Consider the following 19,446-nt stretch of genomic DNA (forward strand, 5'->3'; position numbering starts at 1 on the left):
GACACACTAACAGTGGACCACATCGGAGCCAGCTCGTGTTTCGCCTTAAGTGGAAAGGATTTGTCATCTCCCTCCCAGAAGGTCTTGCTCCAAAACCAAGAAAGAAAAGCCTCCATTTTACACTGGAGGGAGGAGCAAAGAGCCACGCTGACAGAGACAACCTCCCATGGAACACATGGGTCTGGTACCGCCGTGCTGTCCTAAGGGAAGAAACCTTCGTCCGACAGCACTGACGTCAGTTCTGCCACGTGCCGGCAGCAGCAGCACTCTGCTTCCAGTCGCTCCCTGGAAACACCGCTGCGGAAAGCCCACTGACCCACAGGATCAGGCAAGGCTACTGAAAACTTGGAAACCAATTCCGGAGCTGATCATAGTCAGAGAATGAGCTAAGGCAGAGACGCAGCGGTTTGAAACGCTGGCGCAGAACGCCACACGTGTGCCAGGGGCTTCACGGACTCTGCGGTGCCACCGGCCCCTTTCTGACACCCCACAGCGCAGTGCTGCACGTCAAGACTCGAGGGGATCCTACAGCGGCGGAGCTGCATGAGATGCATGAACCATGAGCTCCAGTCCCCCTTCCTCATGCAATGGCACGGTGTCCTGAGTCACATCCCCCTCCCTCTCCCAAAGGGTCATACGTAGCACTCAGCAGATTCCCGAGGCCTTCAGGGCTACCCGCCACTCCCAGAAGTATGCCTTTATTTTCTTCCACCTCCTCCTTCCTCAGGGCACAGCAAATAGGAACTGAACTTTCCACCTCAGCCCCCTTTGGTTTTTTTATTTACATTTCTTCCATCCCACTCCTGATCTGCAGCAGCCATTCTCACCTCAGGTACGGAAAAGTAGGGAAAGGAGGTGAAAGCAGGGGAGGAAACAATCATTGTGTGTTTGTGATCAGTCAGGTCCAGAAGCCACTTGACCCAGAGAGATCAGAGTTTCCCCTACAACAACGGTGAGCCTGGAAGCAAATCAAGCAGACTGAATGATTTTTGGCAGAGAGAGAACAGTAGGAGTGGTACAGACCTCTTCCTCCTCAATGCGAGCAGGTTCAATCAGCAGATTATTGGCTTGATCAAACGACACCCCCTGTTAGGACAGGAACCAGCAAAGAGGCATGCGGATTAGTGGAGCATCAACCAAACCCACCACCACGACTACCACCACCACCCAACACGCAAACGCACACCACTCGGACAGGTCTGGCCACGCAGCTCCAGAGCAGACCCCACTCACCCCACTCCTGATCACCACCTGCCAGCGGGTACCAGCGACAGGGCTGCTCCTGGGCTCGCAGCCTGCAGAGTGCCAGTGCTCGTGGCCCAGCCAACTGGAAGTTGCACCTGGAAGGCCACATTTTGGCTGTGCTGGCACTCTGAGGCTGTGACCACCGAGCTCACAAGCTGAACACTACTAGCTGACTGCACCCGCTCCGTACCAAGTCATTCAGGGAAGAAGGAAGGATTAAACAACACAGGAGAAAAGCACAAAGGGACCTCTGGTGCCACCCAGCTGCTGCACAGGAATGAAGCCATCCCAGATCAAACTGGACTGGTCCCTCCTGCAAAGGGAAGAGCCTGCGGTGGAACAGTGCATCCTGCGAGACACCCAGGGATCCTGCTCCCAAATGCAGGAAACCTTAGAATTTCTCTTGAAAACCAACTGTCTTTGCAAAAACCCTCTGGTTTAAGGATTCAGCCTCCTGCACACCTTCTCCAATGCATGTATGCAGCACCTCTTACTTGAAACTCCACCGCACAGGGACACTACTCCCCACATTCCCACTTCTGGAAGACAGCTCAAGAGGCAAGCTAATAAACCTGCCTTCACGGAGCAAGCCTCCAACCCAGCCCCATGACAAGGAAAACTGTGATTTCCGAGCAGAAGGCTTAGCTGATAACGAAGGCAATTTTCTGATGGACACACCGAACGTGCCGTCTCAGCGCCTAGGGAGACTCAACAGCTTTTGCCAATGGGTCAGTGCATCCTCAGCTTTGAGACCCTGACTAAAATAAGTTTTTTGGGTGAGGGCATTTCCCAAGTACGGCAGGTCTTGGATGAAGGGGACACAAGATGGCCTGAGCAGCAGCAAAAACTCCTTTCATTCTGAAGAACTTCACAAACAGTAAGGAAACCACGTGCCTCGTCCCTAGGGAACAAGGGACGAGCTGCATCCGCTCAGATACTGCAAGGCAAGCTCCACTGAGAGAAAGGCTCCAAAACAACCTTGAGTGCAAGAACCTTCCCTGAGCAATCTGAACTCTGGTGTGGGACAGAAACGATCCCAACAGTCTGGAGCGTGTGCAGTAACAGCAGGAACAGATTTTACTCCAGCATCTTCCACCAGTTCAGAGACTCACATCTCACCCACGAGATTTGCTGGTGTCAGACTATGATGGAGACTGAGCCACATCCTAATCCTCACCTGCCAAAATCATCACACTAACTTCAGTAAGAACTAGTCTGACCTCAGGCAGTGTCCCTCATCAGCATACTCCTGTTCCACTGGGAGGATCCTCCTCAAGCAAGAATCTCTTGGTGTCCCTAATCGAGATGGCGATTCCACTGAGTAGAGGCAAGGACCTCCTATCTCATCAGCCCCCAGCATCACCAGAAAGGCCCATCGCAGCCCCAGGGCCCATGGTAATGACAAAATCCCAGAGCACAAGTTCCCCCAAACCTCACTGCACACTTCACCAGCCTGAATCTGTGCTAGGGCAAGCACAGGGCGGAACCAGTAGGAGGGACACACTCCGGTCTGCTCTCCCTACCCACTCCTCTCCAGGAAGCACTGTGGCAGAAAGACTAGTGTAAGCAGCCTGAACACGAGCCTGAGATTAGATCCATCCAGGGACAAATCACCCTGTTGCAAACGAGGTGCAACAACCAGCAAGTGAGGAGGCGACTGAAAGAAACAGAAGAACCTGTCAGTGGTGGGACAAAAGAACTATTCTTGCAGCACAGAACTCAACCATCACACATAATGGGGAGGGTGCAAGAATCTGGGTACAGCACAAGGGTCAGACATAAGCAACGTGGCACAGCTCTTGGACAATCATATAAGCCCCAGAAAGAACTTCAGCTCTCCCACCCTGAGCATGTCTCTCCTGAAGTGCTGGAGCCTCTTGCCAACGTTTTCGTTGGTACCACATCAACCTGGTTAGTAGTTCAAAGCAGCAGAAGGGAGGTCTGCCACCCCTCTGACCTTCCCCCCTCCCCACAAGACCTTACCTTCACTGATGGCTGAGCAGATAAAGCTCCATTCTTTCTGTCATCCTCATCCCACGCTTCCTCGTGATCATCAGGCTCCGTGTTGTTATTGCAGCCTCCCAACTCCTCTTCCTCTTTGGGGACTCCATCACTGTTCAGCCCCTGGAGGAGTGCCACCACTGCCTCTGGCTTGGGCAGTTTAGTTATCTTAAAATGTTTCTTATAATGGGGCGTGTCCTTGCGGATAAGCCTCTGCTTCTCCACTGGGAATGGTCTCTCTTCATCTTCATCCTCATCCTCACTCCGTATCAGTGTGTCCTCAGCAAAGTGTACAGTGGGCTACAACGGCAAAGTCCCAGACAGGCTGTGAACCTCAGGTAAGAGCCGTATCTGGAGGCAGTGCAGAAACCTGCTGTGTCCCCCCGCTCACCACCGGCAAAGCCGGTGTTGCTGCTCTTATGCTACAGAAGATGCAGGAATACACATTAAAATTCCAACACACTTGGTTTTTTCCATATCAGCTCCTTCACCCAGACACATTTTGCGTCAGCTCCAAGGACTGAGGGCACTCAAACCTGTAACCCTGATTTTCCCATAGTCCCTGTCTGGCTCCCACACTGTCCTTCCCAGTCTCCCACGGACTCAGCTCCCACGGGCTGCCTGAATCTCTGCACTTGGCTTCCACAGCCTCTTGTCGCCTCCACTGATTCCCAAATCACACTCAGTACATCCCTTTACCATTTTCTCCAAAACTTTCCAGTCCTTCCACTTTTTATCATGATCCTGCTGCAGTTCCTCGGCTCCTACCTCATTGTATTCCACATCTTCCTCCTCCTGGTCAGCAGCTTCCTTACGCTCCTCTTCCGCTCGGGGCTTTGCCTCCTTCTCCAGCTCCTGCATCTCAGGCACCTGCCCGTTCGGCCACCTCCTGTCTCCCTGCTCTCCCTGCTCCTCTCCTCTGCAGTCAGCAGAGGCGGTGCTGTTGGAAAGGCGGGAATCCTCGCTGCGATTCGACGTGGCGCTCAGGCCTCTTCTCCTGAGGAGATGATGGTGAAAGTCAAGATGGAAACCAAAGCAGCAGATGGAGCAATGTACCCTGACTGGTACAAGGTGGGGTACGATCCAGTACCAACAGATCCAGCTTTTTCTTCAGGCTGCCCACTGCCTTCCCCGCCAAGCCTGCTGCATCCCACCCAGGTCCACCCCTCTTCCCCCATCTATGTAGGCATTTATTCTCAGTATGGCACCTGGGCAGCAAGACGCCTCCCCCGAGCGCTCCGTTCCCACCGTTCTTTGCTGGCAATATCAGAGCCTTCTTTTCCTCTCCCTGTGTTGCCACAAAAGCGGTACCGACGCACGCCGTCCCCCTTAGGCTGTTCTCTGCACCCTGGTCACGTCTCTTGCTCTATCTCGGAGGCCCCAGCTAACACCACAAGGCACATCCCGACCTTGGAACCCAGGCAATTCCCGCTCGCTCCCTCCCAAGCTTTCCCAAAAGCAAGTTCTTTCCGCTCAGCTTGCACACACTGCCTCCCCACTCCCCAAGTCCGTGACACACGATTCCGGGATTTTTTTATCCACTTCTCAGTGAGCAGCACTCACTTCTGAGTTCGGAGAATGCAGGTCCGCGTCAGCCTTTGCAGCGTACCCCTCGCTGCGCCACACTTCAATCACTTTCTTCATAACCTTCAGCTCGCTGGGGTGCGGGGTCGCTCTGCGCTGCAAGCCCTGCGGAAGGAAAACACTCAGAGCCGGAGATTCTGCAGCCAGAGCAGCATGTGCCGTGGCTCCAGACTGCACCAGCTCAAACAACACGTTTTATCGGAGCGCCGGAGCCCCGGCTGGACACCACCCAAACGTCACGGTGCAGGACCTGATCTGGGCCTCTCCACTCCTGTAGCCTGCAGCTGGAGAGTGGAAAGAAACGGAGGCAGGTAGCACTGCTCGGAGCACGCTCTCAGACATTATCCTGCTCTCCATCTGATAGAAGGACTGGGAGGAGGATACAGATGGGAAGTTTTAAATTGCACTTTAGGCTTAGCAAATGCAAAACTGCCAACACAGAAACCCGTAAAGGAACACACAGGTGGAATATCTTCTTGATCCCTCTGGCATTTCTTAACATGCCTGACAAGCCTGTAAGCTAGCGGAATGTGTGATGCTTAGCTAGTCCCACCTTAGCTAAGAGTCAGAAAAACAGTATTCTAAAATTAATAACAATGTTAAAAGCAATCAAAAACACCCCACAAAACCTTCCAACACCAGCAGCATATCCATGCTGCAAGGACAAATGCAAATACAATTTATTAGAAGGATTCAGATCTCAGGAGAATCTCTCTCCACAGATAAAAGAGAAAAAATCCTGCACGATTTAAACCAACAGAGTACTTGCTGAAAACCGAAACTTTTATCCTGTCTTTTGCATCTGCAACTAAAGCAAAATGATCTGCCATAGTTTTTGAGGCTGTCTGTCTACAGCGTCCAGCTCCTTTAGTAATGGGACAGGCCACCGCATGGGCTTGCATCCGGCTCCATGCTTGGACAGGTGGAGACTGCCTGGCCCGAGTTTGGCCGTGCAGCTCTTCCCCGCAAGAGGAGTCACCTAAAATCCAGTCCTGACGCTGCTCTGGCTATCGGGATCTCTGGACTACCCGAATGCTCCACGGGCAGGTTGGCAGCCACAGCTCAACTCTCACGGACAGCCATCAAACTGTAAATCTGCACAAAGGCTCTCAGGGAATTCTCTTTCACACCTGCTGTCTCCTCAGGGCATCCAATGCCCTTTGGACTTCAAAAAATATAGTCCATGTCTGCAGCCGTATTACAGGAGCTGTGAAACATGAACACCATAACGGCTCCCCATCTTAGTAAAAAGTTTAGATTGTGCTTGTGTTTCCACAGGGATCTAAAAGTCTCCAGAAACTCTCCTTCTTACCCGTCTCTCAGCTCCAGACTCCTCTTCATCATCTACTTTGGGTTCATCCAGGAACTGAATCACACTGACTCTATTTAAATTGGTGTCCGTCCAGCTCTCATCCACACTGTTCTGCAAAAGATTCTCTGGGGAGAAAGATAACACAGTGGGAGCTACTTTCTGAACAAGCAGGGTTGTAGGCTTGGATGGAAGACAGTTCTCAACCCATTAAGGTACGTCTGTTGTCTCCATCCATGGCATCAAGCCACAGAGGCCTTGAGGACAAAGGATGTAGCCTCCAGATCTTGTCATCTGTTGCATGTCTCCCACCAGATCTACAGCAGCCTCTACAAAAGGTACTGACTGGTTCAGCTCTAGCACTCCTTACCCAAGAACTAAGGAAAAAGGTAGGATTAAGGCATGAATCAGAAGTATTGACACCAGAACATCATCATGACAGGAAGCAAACCTTACAGACAACGAACAACTCGGTCAACAGATCAAAGCAGAAGACTTGAAGACTAGGCTGTAGCTTCTTTACCACCTGACAGAGAAGCAATTTCTCAGTTTTAACAATATCTGCCTCTGCAAGTTGCCACCAGCCATCGAGGAGCCCAGGTCTGCTACAGGTATCACAGCAACAGAGAACAGTCCGAGCAAGCAGACAGGAAGGTTCGCAGTCCCTGCCCTGCAGCGCTCTCCAGAGCACATGGTGCAGCATTCAGAATCCACTCTCTTACCTAGGCTAGGAGAGGGCTGCTGGGGAAGCAGGTAACAAGTGAGAACCTTCTCTCCTGTCTTTTCATCATCTTCCGTTTGGAATTTCAGCATAGGCTGGGACTGATTCTCTGCCAGCCACAGGGCTTTCAGGTTAAGGTTTGTCAAAGCAAACGGCAAGTTCTGCAGTCTGCAAAAGAAAGGAAGAGCTGTTGGTTAAACTTACTTGGCAACGAAGGAACTCCAGCTCAGCTCCAGACTGCCCCACCTGCACTGGAGAAGGACAGAGCCGAGCCACTGCGGGATCCCTCACTCCGACACGCACGGAAGCAGCTGCCTCGTGCTGGATATGGCTCTGCCACAGGCTGGACTCCCGTAACCCACCCGCACCCGCTTTTCGCAGAGGACAAGTCCTATCAACAATGCACAAATGGTGAACTTGGAGGGGGGATCTGAAGACAGAAAAATGATGCTTTCACGGACCAGTACACCGAGAGCCTTCCAAAGAGAAGCTCTGGTCAGCTTCCAACTGCTACAAAAAATACCAGCCTCAGCGAGCACAACTGTAGCTGAAATCTGCAGAACCTCTCAGACCAGATCACAGGCATTGCACTCTGGGGGTTGTTTTGGTTTGGCTTCTTTGTAAGTTTTTAACTTGTCTACCTCTAGTCTCCGAATTCCAGGCTTTCTAAATATTAAACTGCTGCATGTAACACAGCACCTGGCAGAAATTTCATCTTTCCGCAGCCGAAATACAGAAACAGCCAATGAATCACAGGCAAATCGGGAAGGAAAAGGTCTCCATCCCTGCCTTGTAGCAGGCTGCGCTTTCTACAGGCCTGCTAACAGGACTGGATTTTACTCTGTAAATGCTGACAATCCCAGTAAGACACCTAAAGAGCACTGGCACACTGGTCACATTGAAAAAACAATGGAGAAACTGAGCTGGCACTGGCTGGAAAGAAAACTTGAGGAATAAGAGCCAGGTGCAGCCCTCAGGCACCTGGAACGAAGCAAACCCAAATATGTCTGTATTGGCACGGAACTGACAGCGCTCCTGGTGCTCAGCTCAGGCACTACCAGGGGCCGAAGGCTCAACAGTCTTGGCATCAAAACCAGGTACAGCCAAAAGCCACTCTAGAGCTCATGTGTTATGATGAAGACTATGCATGAGCACGTGTGTGCGCGCTGGGTGGGGAGTGTTAGAATCATGGAATGCTTGGGGTTGGAAGGGACCTCACAGACCATCCAGTTCCAACCCCTGCCATGGGCAGGGACACCCTCCACTACACCAGGTTGCCCAAAGCCCCATCCAGCCTGGCCTGGAACACTGCCAGGGATGGGGCAGCCACAGCTTCTCTGGGCAACCTGTCCTAGTGCCTCAGCACCCTCAGAGGGAAGAATTTCTTCCTCAGATCCCATCGAAATCTCCCCTCTTCCAGTTTAAAGCCATTGCCCCGTGTCCTGCCACTACATGCCCTTGTCCAAAGCCCCTCTCCAGCTTTCCTGGAGCCTCTTTAGGCACTGGGAGGTGCTGGAAGGTCTCGCCGGAGCCTTCTCTTCTCCCGGCTGAACAGCCCCAACTCTCCCAGTCTGTCTCCATAGCAGAGGTGCTCCAGCCCTCGGAGCATCTCCGTGGCCTCCTTTGGACCCGCTTCAGTGTTGATGAGAGGAGGAGAAGGTGTTTTTCTACTGTACTGGGAAAAGCCTGGATGAACACTGTACTGCTCCAGAGATAGCCTTCAGGGACTCCAGCCACAGAGGTGTCTGGTGCACATCATAAGACTTTGGCACTGATTACCTGAGGACTGATGACACAAACCTACAAAATCTGCATGAAGGCAGACCAGGGACTTCCCCTGATCTTATTTCACACATGGCAAAATGCCCCACACTTCTGCACTAGCTCTACCCTGTATTAAATAACACGGAGAAGGGCTTAACAGGCAAAGCTTGAGAGATAAACACCCTCCTTCCAGAGCCCTAAGCAGCCAAGCTCGTCTGAACTGTGGATCCTGGGATCAGCACGGATCCAGCATCTCCCAAAACAGACCAGGGTGCAGCCCATGCTGCTCCTTCACAGCAGCCTCTTTAGGAACACGGCTGCAAGACTGTGTCCCCTTCCTCCTGCTGACCTGTTCCCGGCCACGTCCAGGACGTGAAGCTCAGTGGTGTTGGCAAGCTCTGGTGGCAGGAGGACCAGGCGATTGTCTCGCAAGGACAGCACGTTCAGATTGGCACAGCCTCCAATCTCAGCCGGGAGGGATGTCAGCCGGTTCCGATCCACGTTCAGGTTCGTCAGCTTGGCCAGCTTGCCAAGGGACTTTGGTAAGGCCTGGGAAGGAGATGATTCAGTAGTCGCACAAGATAAGAGCAGCAGAAAAAAGGTATAAAGGCATAAAGCCCTCTATCTGGGGGGGCGGGGGGGAAGCTGTCTTCTGTCCTTCCAGACAAATGTTGGGAATACAACATTGGGACAGATTTTCCCTCAGGTTCCCAGACTGTTACAGCTTCACCTCAGCACAGAACACTCAGAACACCGCTGGTCAAGATCCTTCTCCTGTTCATCTGTTCCACTCCCAATACTTGTGTTCTAACAAGCAAATCATGAGCAGTTTGGAGCAGGGCCATTTTACACCCCATTACTCCATGGCCCCTCACCAAATGCAGCTTTTCCTGCAGTCCTGCTCCCATCAGACTGGACAGGCTTCAGGACTGGCTATCCTAGAGCCAGCACCTCAGCTATCCCAGAGAATTTTTCAGAGAAAACAAATAGTGAGAGAATACAGCTTCCCCCAGAGTCTTCTCAAGAGCCTGTGAGCTAGGTGAAACTGTGTGGATCACAGCAGCTGAAGGAGAGCAGCTGGAGCACGCTCAGGAATCTGGCTCAGAGGCCAGAAGATGGAGAAGATCCTTGGCACGTGGCTAAGCTGAGCAGCACAGGAGAGGCAGGGTGGCTGCTGGTGTACTTACTGTCAGCATGTTCTCTGTCAAGATGAGTTCTGACAGATTTTCGCAGTCCCCAATTGACTCTGTCACCTCTGTCAGCCGATTCTGGTCCACCTTGAGGATGGAGAGCTGCTTCAGCTGACCTGGCCAGGGCAACAAGCTAGGTGTGAACTATGCCACAGAGACAAGGACGCTGTTCCATGTTCATCTGGCTGAAAACGCCTCCCGTCAGGGACTATGCAACCCAACAACACAGAGACAACCTTTCTTCCCCACCAGGCTTGTTCACATGCATGGTGCAGACCAAGAACCTGGTCTTGTCCTGTAGAGTTCTGCTCACCACCATCATCTACTGCTTCTGCTCTCAACTATTGTGAATATGTCCATCAAGCCTGAAGCACCCCCACCAGGAGTATCCCCGGGGCTGTGAAGTCCTGCACTGCTCCCCATGCCACAATACTCACCAATCCCATCCGGAATGCATTCCAACAGGTTCTGCGACAGGAGCAAGTCCGTCAGTGCTACCAGCCCACTGACCTCGTTGGGCAACTGCTCCAGCTTGTTCTCCGACACATCCAGCAGACCAAACGGCGGAGATTGCCCAGCTCCTAGGATCAGAAAGGAGACAGTACAGCTCGAGGGAGCCGCTGAGGAAGGGAGCAAAGTGGGGAATCAATGGCCCTGAGCAGTACTCACTGGAGGCAGGGATGAGAGCTGGTTCCGGTCTAACCAAAGCTCACGCAGGTTTGGTAGCGCTCCCAGAGTATCCGGCTGAACAGAGAAGGACAGTAACAGCATCAGTCCCTTCCACAAGGCAGAAGCTGCTCTAGGATGCTACAGATCACAGCACATCTCTGCAAAGCTGGACATGTTGTTGCTTTCACACCTCCTAGAACTGTTCACCAAACGATTTACGAAGCAAATGTGTTGGCGTGCCAGAACACAGCGGCACGTGTTTGGAAATGACTGGAATGGCACGCTGGCTGCAACAGGTCCCAACAGGAAGCACATAAGACAACAGCAAGGACTGTCTGGAACTAAAGGAACTAAACAGGGTCTTGGAAATTCTGGCCCTACAGAAGAAACAATTTTCTCCTCTTCCTCCTCTCAGACACCAAACCAAACATTTGGATGACACCAGCCAACCCAAACGTGACACAGCAGCACCATCAGCAATGGCAGACGTACAGAGCATGACTCCACAAACACCCCACACTGCTGAACACTTGGGTTTGGAGCCAACGCATCAGTGAAGCGTGGTGAGCATCAGACAACTGCTGTCACAAGCGAGCCGCAGCCTTGCACAGAGCGAGCCGCGGGAGCAGCTCCTTTGCTTCCCAAATTAGTCAGCTTTCTGCCAAAAAGCATTGCAGAACGTTGAGAAGGATTCAGTAACAGCTTAATCCACATCCAGAACATCACTGGATATCCCTGAACGTCAAGCCAAGCTGAATTTCGAGACTGCGCGCTGGCTCTCAGCACGCTGACGTTCAGAGCCCTCCATGGAGGCACCCCAGGCCAGAGGGCACACCCCACGCCTGGCTGACTTCACGGCCAGGAGCAACAGGGAATGGCCCTGCACCTTCTAGTAGAGAAAGCAAATCAGAAAGGAGAAAGGCAGAAAGTTGGCCTAGCAGAAGTGAAGAACAACAGCTGGGGGCAGTGCAACACAGAAAAGAAAGGAAGCACCAAGCAGAGAGTTGCTTTGGAAAAGAAAGATCCTCGGGCAGCTGGATAGCACGAACGAACACCCAGAGCAGAGCGAGTTGTGCACGAGGACAGCAGGAAGCACGAAACCACGGCCAACGCACGAAGAGAACATTCTGCTGGGAACAACGACTAAGCCACGGTGGGCAGATCAGAATTTTCCCCAGCAATCTGAGGGTCTATTTCTTTGCGTTTCAAATTAAAACCCATTTGCTTCCACAAGGCACAGGGTTCTGCCCCTGCCGACCACCCACAGTCCCTCCCCACCGTCCCTCACCTACCAGTACTTCCAGGTCATTGCCACCAAGATCCAACTGTTCTAACTTGACAAGGAAGGAGAGTGAACTGCGAGATACACGGAGAGAGGGGAAGGGGGGGGGGGGGGAAAGAAAGAAAGAAAGAACAGAAGGTTAGCATCTGGGACACATATGTCACAAATTACGTAATTTTTAGTAACTCCTAAAACAGGTGGGGCAATCCTGACCTTCTTCATGGTCCCTCTGAGCCAAACAGTTTATGGGACTTGGCACCCTGCCCTAAGCCAGACCACCTGCACCAGGAAACTGGGTTCAACAGCACACAGCAAACCCAACGCAGCCAGTTTGCACTCTGTCACCAGTTTGCCTTCCCTGCCTCCCACCATAAAATACTCTGAGCAAAAACATGACACGTGACAAGCCACACCTTAACATTGCTGCCCATTTTTGTAGCAAGGATGGGGACCTGAGCACAGGCTAATGGATAACAGGAGAGAGTCAGCAGAGGACAATACATGTTTGGGAGGCAAGGGGAGCACAGCTGTAGGGAGAGGCAGGAACGACAGATACAACAGCCTCCATTTCCCTGAACGGGATGCCCACGCTGCTTAAGAGGAAGGGAAGGACAACACTGGCACAATGTCTCAGAAGAGGTCAAGGTGCACAGACAAGAAGCTCACTGGGCAAGATGCTGCGAGAAGCCTGCATGGGAACCAAAGCCTGTCACCGCTGGTGGTCCAGGGACGTGCCCTGAGCATGCAACGTGTCACGACCCGGCGATGCAAAGGCGGCAGTCTGCAATCCCATGAGGCCAGGATTCAGTTCTTCTGACATGGCCCAGGTGTTCACGTGTCCTCAGCTCTCAGTCCGACCCCATCAGCTCCAACCCCACGTCCCCGAGCAGGGGTGGCTGCCTCTTACTTTGCACTAGGGCAGAACTGCCACCTCAGCCCTGCCGGCTGCCCCAGTACGGAGGGTCTTCGGTTCTTGTCATTCTCTACATAATTGTCCCAGCACAGAAATCACTGTATTTCTCTGGAAATAGAGCTACACATCTCAACGTCATCCAAAGGAAGTTAGGGGCTGCAAATCTGTGAGAAGCCACAAGAGAGATCTGTCCCGGGGCCAGGCTATGAAAATATTTGGGCTACACCGGAAAAGCAAGTTCTTACCTGAGGCAATGGTGGATTTTGAGATATTACATTAACTCGAGCAAAGGTTTATCAACAGGATCCCAAAGAGACTCTGTTGTACAGCAGCCTCTCATCACGCCCGTACATTCGCTTGGACTTCTCCGAAGCCTCTACTGTCTCTTTGCACCTTCACAGTCTGAATTCCCAAAACAGGGACAAGTTTGCTGCGGAATCCCTAGTGATATACGAGGTCTTGCAAAATGCCTCAGTATAGATCACCTTCCAGGATTCATGAGAATCCTACAATACCAGGTTGGAAGGGACCTCAAGGATGACCTGACCCAACCTGTCACAGTCTAGACAAGATGGCCCAGCACCCTGTCCAGCTGAATCTTGAAAGTGTCCAATGTTAGAGAATCCATCACTTCCCTGGGGAGATTATTCCAATGGCTGATTGTTCTCATGGTCAAAAATTTCCTCTGCGTCCAATCGGAATCTCCCCAGGAGTAACTTCTACCCATTACCCCTCATCTTTTCCATATGACTCCTCATAAAAAGGGAGTCTCCATCTTCTTTGTAACCACTTTTTTGGAACATGGTGATAAAATAACATGGTGTATTCCATAAGAACACATCAACGAAAGCTACCCTTCCCAAATTATTGGCCAGTTGTGTCCATCTGCATGAGAGAGATGAGAAGTAATAATCAGCTGCACAAGATGAACTATTTCAAAACTCAGTTGACAGCAGAAGACGAACCAATGAAATTAGATTTTGACAGGTACAGGTCATTGCAAACTGGATCTCTTAAGGAGCTCAACAACAACAACAATAAAAAGGACACTGATGCATTACGCAGTCACAATTCACAGTACTGAAGCCCACCTACCTACTGGGCTCAGTAACCTTGAAAACTGGAAGCACCATTCGTTTCAGTAAGTCATTCTACCCTTTGGCAAGATCACTTGGACTTGTTAGAGCCGGTTCTTGGGCACAATTTGCACTGACTAAGTACAAGAGCTTCAGATCTGGGTAGAGTACCTGGCAGCACCACTGAAATTTCTTTGGCTGTTGATTTCTATCTCATATTTGACTGATAGATCTGACGAACCGCCTTGGCTTTCGAGATCCTCCTTCTACTGATGGAAATAATTCAAAAGTAGAATTTGGAGAATTGAGGAAAGATGAAAAGACGCTGGAATCGCACTGCAGAATGAGTATCAAGCCTGAACTTTCAGAGAAAAACTCCAAAAACTCACAGCATGCTACAAATATCTTGCTGGATGGCATACCAGTCTAACGTAGGGAAACAAGGGAGCACTGGGCATGAAAGAGCTCCCCAGAAGCCATATGGGTTCAGTCACAGACTGAATTCTCAAACTCCAGATACCTGCTGGTTCCTAGATGGTGAAAAGCCATTGGGACCATTCTTCACTGTGGTTTCAAAGCCCAACTTTGGATGTAGCTATTGCACCTCTTGGTTTATATGGTGTGTCGCAGTGGTCATACCTGTCTATATGAACACAAAGAACACGCGGAACAGACAGCAGTGGGTCCCAACACCAGGACTCAAACTCCTCCTGCTTGCCTGTTCTCAGCCTGGCATAAGGAGCTTTGGCTCTCATGTTCCCCCTCATGGCTATATTCCATGTGGGGCCATCTCAGTTGGTCTCTTTAATATCGCTTTTCCATGACAGGGTGTTAATTCTGACAACTTCTGTGCAGAAAAGATCCGGTGACTTTGGCTTCAGAGGCAAGATGACAGTGTTAATTGGAACTATGCTTCTACATCGTGTAATCACCAGATGTGAAGCCTGGGAGCTGACCACTGCAGACTCTTTCAGCTCCTTTTTGGAAGTGTCTTGTCCTCTGCGTCAAAGCTGACGCATGAATTCTGCAAGCAGATATAATTGATGTCATATAAAGCCTGTACTTGCAGGTCCCAGAGGGAAAAAAAACATCACCATCAGGAAGAGCACGCACCTGAGCCAAAGCAACACGTCACAGTGAGGGAGCCATGGCCATCACAGAAGCAGCAAGACTAAGCCCTAAGAGTCTCAAAGCCTTGCTTGAACACTGTATCATCAGAATGCCTCCTTCACCCTGTTTTTTAAATGAAGCAGAGGAGCACGGGGGAAAAAGTACAGGTAGCCAAGTTGAATACTTGCCATGAATAGTAAGAAGGCACAGAGGAAAGGCAACAACAGTTGCATGAATAGTTCACACATTCACTGAGGAGTTTGCGTGTCCCAAAACACACTGCCATTCAAAAAGAGGTCAGGTAGAATCCCTTCCAACAGATATTCAAGGAAAACTGAGGGAATCATCAGTTAGATGGATAAGCAGGCAGAAAACAGGCTGACAGAGCTCACGTAGGTTAGAAACTCAAACAGCTCTCATGGGCTCCAAACCAGAGATTCATCCACAGACTCATTAGTTCTCCACATCCTGTCTACTTGATAGCATCAGCTGTACCAATCAGATCCTCTACCAGGAACTCACCTCTGTTCCTAAATCTCTGAAACATTTAACAAGACTTACCTCTGCTCCCTTGCTGGCTTGTTTTTTGTCTGCTGCAGGAAAGCCAGTTATCCCACCCATTCCCACAAACTGCTCAAACAGAACAATCAGAAGGGATACTCAAGAAAACAGAGATGTCAGAAGCAAAACATATCTGCTGCTCTTCAAATTATGAACTTAACTGTATACAGAGTTCTTCCTATACCCACATCGGCACATTTTTCTCTCCTTTTTCCAAAAGAATCCATCATCTGCTCCACTTCTCCAGGAAAAATGGTTCTCATCATTTCCAGCAGCTTTCTTGTGGAACCTTGTCCGTTCCATATCAATCCTGACACAGAGGCTGAGCACAGGCTCTGAACATCCTTCCCTGCTCTTAGGCCCTGTACCATCTCCTTCCTCCTCACCCCAATTTAGGAGATCCAGCCAGATGCAGCAAATTTAAGCAAAGCCTTGAGCCCTCCCAAGCAACGTGCTAGAGCCTGTACTACAGAAACAGCAAGTCCCTGGGGAATCAGTAACAACAATCAGGCAGGAGACTCCTGAAGCCACCAGACAGACACTCACGTGGGGAGAGTCTTTAGCAGGTTCTCACGTAGCTCCAAAGTCACCAGGTTTGCCAAACTGCAAGAGAAAAGGGAATGAGAAAGCCAGAGTCACTGAACAGGGCTTCAGGGATACAAGGAGATGCTCGTGTCCCCTCCCTTGGGACCACCCTCATGGCCTGCACACCAATGCGTATGCATGAGTCTGTACACACGGATGGAATGGCACGGAAAAACAAGAACCAAGGAGGAAATTAAATGACTTCTGATGAAGGCGACTGCTTATTGCAAAGTCATGGGGAAACAACACTGTGCCCAAACTCAGGACAAGGAAACGTGGTACCACATACAGAACTGTCTGCCCCAAAAGATAAAACCCCTCACGTGTAGAAAGCCAAATCCCATGGGAGGGGCACTGCGCCTCATGGATGCATGCCATTTGCTGGCAGCATGAACCATTTTGGCATCACTGGGTAGACCACATCTGTTTGGAAAGGGGCAAACAGGCACTCAGAAAATGAGACAGAGGATTTGAGAAGCCTGGACGCACTCCTTGTCTGGGCCACAGACCACAGAGGAGAAGAAGCAGCTGAGACGAGGAAATGAACCTTTTTAAGAAGATTTTCTTTTAACAGGATAGTGCTTAGAGGTGCTCCCGCAGTATGTTCAGTACAGTGGCAAGCTGTAACTGGGATGGCACGCCCTTCCCCTCCAAGTCCTGCTGGTGTTGCCACCCCAACAGCTGTAACTGGGGTGGCACGCTCTTCCTCTCCAAGTCCTGCTGGTGTTGCCACCCCAACAGCTGTAACTGGGGTGGCACGCTCTTCCTCTCCAAGTCCTGCTGGTGTTGTCACCCCAACAGCTGTAACTGGGGTGGCACGCTCTTCCCCTCCAAGTCCTGCTGGTGTTGCCACCCCAGCAGCACGGTGTCCTCAGCCCAGCCCTCCTCCCGTTACGAGGAACGGGGGCATACTCACTTCCCAATGTCGTTGGGGAGGCTCTGCAGGGACACGTCATTCAAGGCCAAATGGCCCAGGCTCCGAAGCTGTGTGAAGCCCTCTGGAAGCCTGTGAAACCATGGCAGAACAAACCACCGTTAATTCCATGCACAAAACAAGCCATACATTCCTCACTTAAATTCCAAAAAGCCAGTCTTATCCAATTGGTATCGATATGTGGAAAGGAGCAGAGCAGGAACCAAGCCTGACTCTGGCTCCTGATGCAGGATATGCCCATTTCCAAGACAATATTGCCTTGCACCAAAGTCACTAGATGTCCACGTGTGCTAACTTGGCTCTGCAGCACTCAAGTACGAATCCCAGTCTAAATTACGCCATGCCATCACTTAAACTTGGAAGCAGGGAGGGCTACCAAGTAATCCAAACCCATCTAAGGATATTTCTGCAGATGACCCTACAGCATTCCCCAGGACCAAGCAGTACCATCATAACAGCTCCGAGGTGTAATAGAACAGGGAAAGACCTTGTGAAAGGAGAAATCCTTTGCTGTTCACAGGCAGTTCCTGGAGCTTCCCTGCCCCACTGCTCATGACACACCTCTCACAACTCTGGGCCACAAAAAGACTGACAAATAACTTGAGCAGAGAAGCGCCGGCTGTTCCTGTGGAACACGGATTCTCACCGACTGAAAAGCTCGTCCCATTCTGGCAGTGTCCGGCACCACCAGAGGGAAGCAGAGTTACTTCTGCTTCAAGGGCGACTTGGGCAGTGCTTGCCCGGGAGCACCAAGGGCAGCAGGCACCTGGAGTCACACTGGCATCTACAGGGACCCTGGCAGCTAACGCATCAAGACACCAGAGTGTGAAAGCATGGTTCACCAAGGCAGAGGAGCCACACTAAATTCCTAAAACATTATGGATTAGGAGCTGTAGAGGCAGAAGACTGAAGAGACCAGGCAGAGAGCCCCATTCCTGGACACAGCTTTGGGCACTGAGATATCGGGGAAACCCACCAAGCAGAGTTAGAAGGACTGCCTTTCAAGTTACGAAGAAGAAGGCGGAGAGCAGGGAGGACCGACGGAGAGCACGGAGGACCGACGGAGAGCAGGGGACAGCACACACGCCTTTCTCAACTTCTGTGTAGCACAACGAACCCACATTCATCCTGGTTTGTGCACCAGGGTGAAGGGTTGAGGAGGGAGTAACAAAACTCCAAGAGGACAAAAGTCCTCACCAGTCACACCAGTGGCAACAGTATGACTAAAGGATCCTCAATCCAAGCCACAAGCCCTGCAGAAGAGAGAGCACACACCGGCTCTTCCCTATGCTGAGTGTTCCACCTGTCAGGAGAGCAGACATCCACAGGTCTTGGCAAAGGCAGGGTGATCCCAGGCCTTGACTTCGAGGGAAGACAATTACAGGATGAAAACCAGAGAAAGCAAACAAAAGGCTTGCATATGCCTTCCTACCTGGAGAGAGGATTCCCACTGAAGTCTGCGATTTCCAAGGATTTGCAGAATTTGATGCTTTCATGGAATTTCTGGATGTCTGGAAAAAAACATGTGAAAGAAAAAAAAAAGAGGCTTGAAAAGAGCCTATCATGTGGAAAATGGGTGATCAGATACTGGTGACAACCTAAGATACAGCAAGACAACCACGTTTTCGTAGCTCAGGACCCACGAGAGGTCACTCTGCAGGACTGGTAAAGGGCACTGCCTCCTCCAGAGCGGGAGCCCAGGGCTGCGGGGCACCCGCTCCCGCTTGGCTTTGGCCTTACCGTTACGGGAGATGTCCAGTTCCACCAGCTGCATGAAGTTGGCAACTTCAGGGGGAAGTCTCTGGATTTCATTGTCACTCAGCCCCAGCTTGCGCAGGTTTCAGGAGCCTGAAAAAAGGCTGGCAGGGCAGAACGAAACTGGGTCAGCAGCAGTTCAGTGGGAAACCTGTGGTCTCAGCTCAGGGCAAACCTGAGCATCCACCCCTGGAGCCAACTGCCTTCCTCCATAACCTCTGTCCTGGTGAGGCCCTCAAAGTGCAGTCGCTGCACAAAGAACCCCAAGTAAGGTCTACAGGAGTCGAGAGTGAAAGAAGAAAGGCATTTAGGAGTTAAGCTTCACGATTCATTTAACATCTCTATTATCCCACTGCTCTTCTCCTTCCCTGTAGGATACAAACCAGATGCTCCTTGTTTCCTAAGGTAACGGTTCATCTCAGGCACTCAAACACTAGCGTCGTGAAGAGGTCGCTACAGAGCAGCTTGCCAGCAGACACTACAGCGTCCAGAGAAGCCAACGAAGGAGAAGCTTGAGGACTGAAGTCCTGTCCCTGCTGCCACACATCTCTGCTGTACAGTACCTTTTGCCAGGACATCAGTGACAGGTCCCTACACCAACAGGGAAAACATTTGTGCCACTTGTACCGGAAAATCAAGGAGCAGGCAAGCTCTCTGTAGGGCCCAAGCAACACAGAATCGGAGAAGGAAAGAAGATTCCTTTCTAGAAACACCATGGTCACAGAAACGCTGGCTGGAAGGGCATTC

General features: G+C 51.1%; 1 protein-coding gene across 1 annotated transcript in view; it reads right to left on the bottom strand.

Annotated features, from left to right (window-relative positions):
* SCRIB (scribble planar cell polarity protein) overlaps positions 1–19,446 on the bottom strand; it is a 112,341-nt gene that overhangs the window by 73,477 nt on the left and 19,418 nt on the right. Inside the window, 17 exon segments of the mRNA XM_086630835.1 lie at positions 1,024–1,086; positions 3,229–3,546; positions 4,015–4,235; positions 4,806–4,935; positions 6,143–6,267; positions 6,862–7,028; positions 8,974–9,173; positions 9,812–9,930; positions 10,252–10,365; positions 10,368–10,395; positions 10,484–10,558; positions 11,776–11,839; positions 15,972–16,028; positions 16,927–17,016; positions 18,377–18,455; positions 18,685–18,784; positions 18,786–18,803. Coding sequence (XP_086486961.1) covers positions 1,024–1,086; positions 3,229–3,546; positions 4,015–4,235; positions 4,806–4,935; positions 6,143–6,267; positions 6,862–7,028; positions 8,974–9,173; positions 9,812–9,930; positions 10,252–10,365; positions 10,368–10,395; positions 10,484–10,558; positions 11,776–11,839; positions 15,972–16,028; positions 16,927–17,016; positions 18,377–18,455; positions 18,685–18,784; positions 18,786–18,803 — 1,968 coding nt within the window.

Source organism: Tauraco erythrolophus, unplaced genomic scaffold (genome assembly GCF_009769465.1).
Source record: "Tauraco erythrolophus isolate bTauEry1 unplaced genomic scaffold, bTauEry1.pri scaffold_52_arrow_ctg1, whole genome shotgun sequence".
NCBI classification, from domain to species: domain Eukaryota; kingdom Metazoa; phylum Chordata; class Aves; order Musophagiformes; family Musophagidae; genus Tauraco; species Tauraco erythrolophus.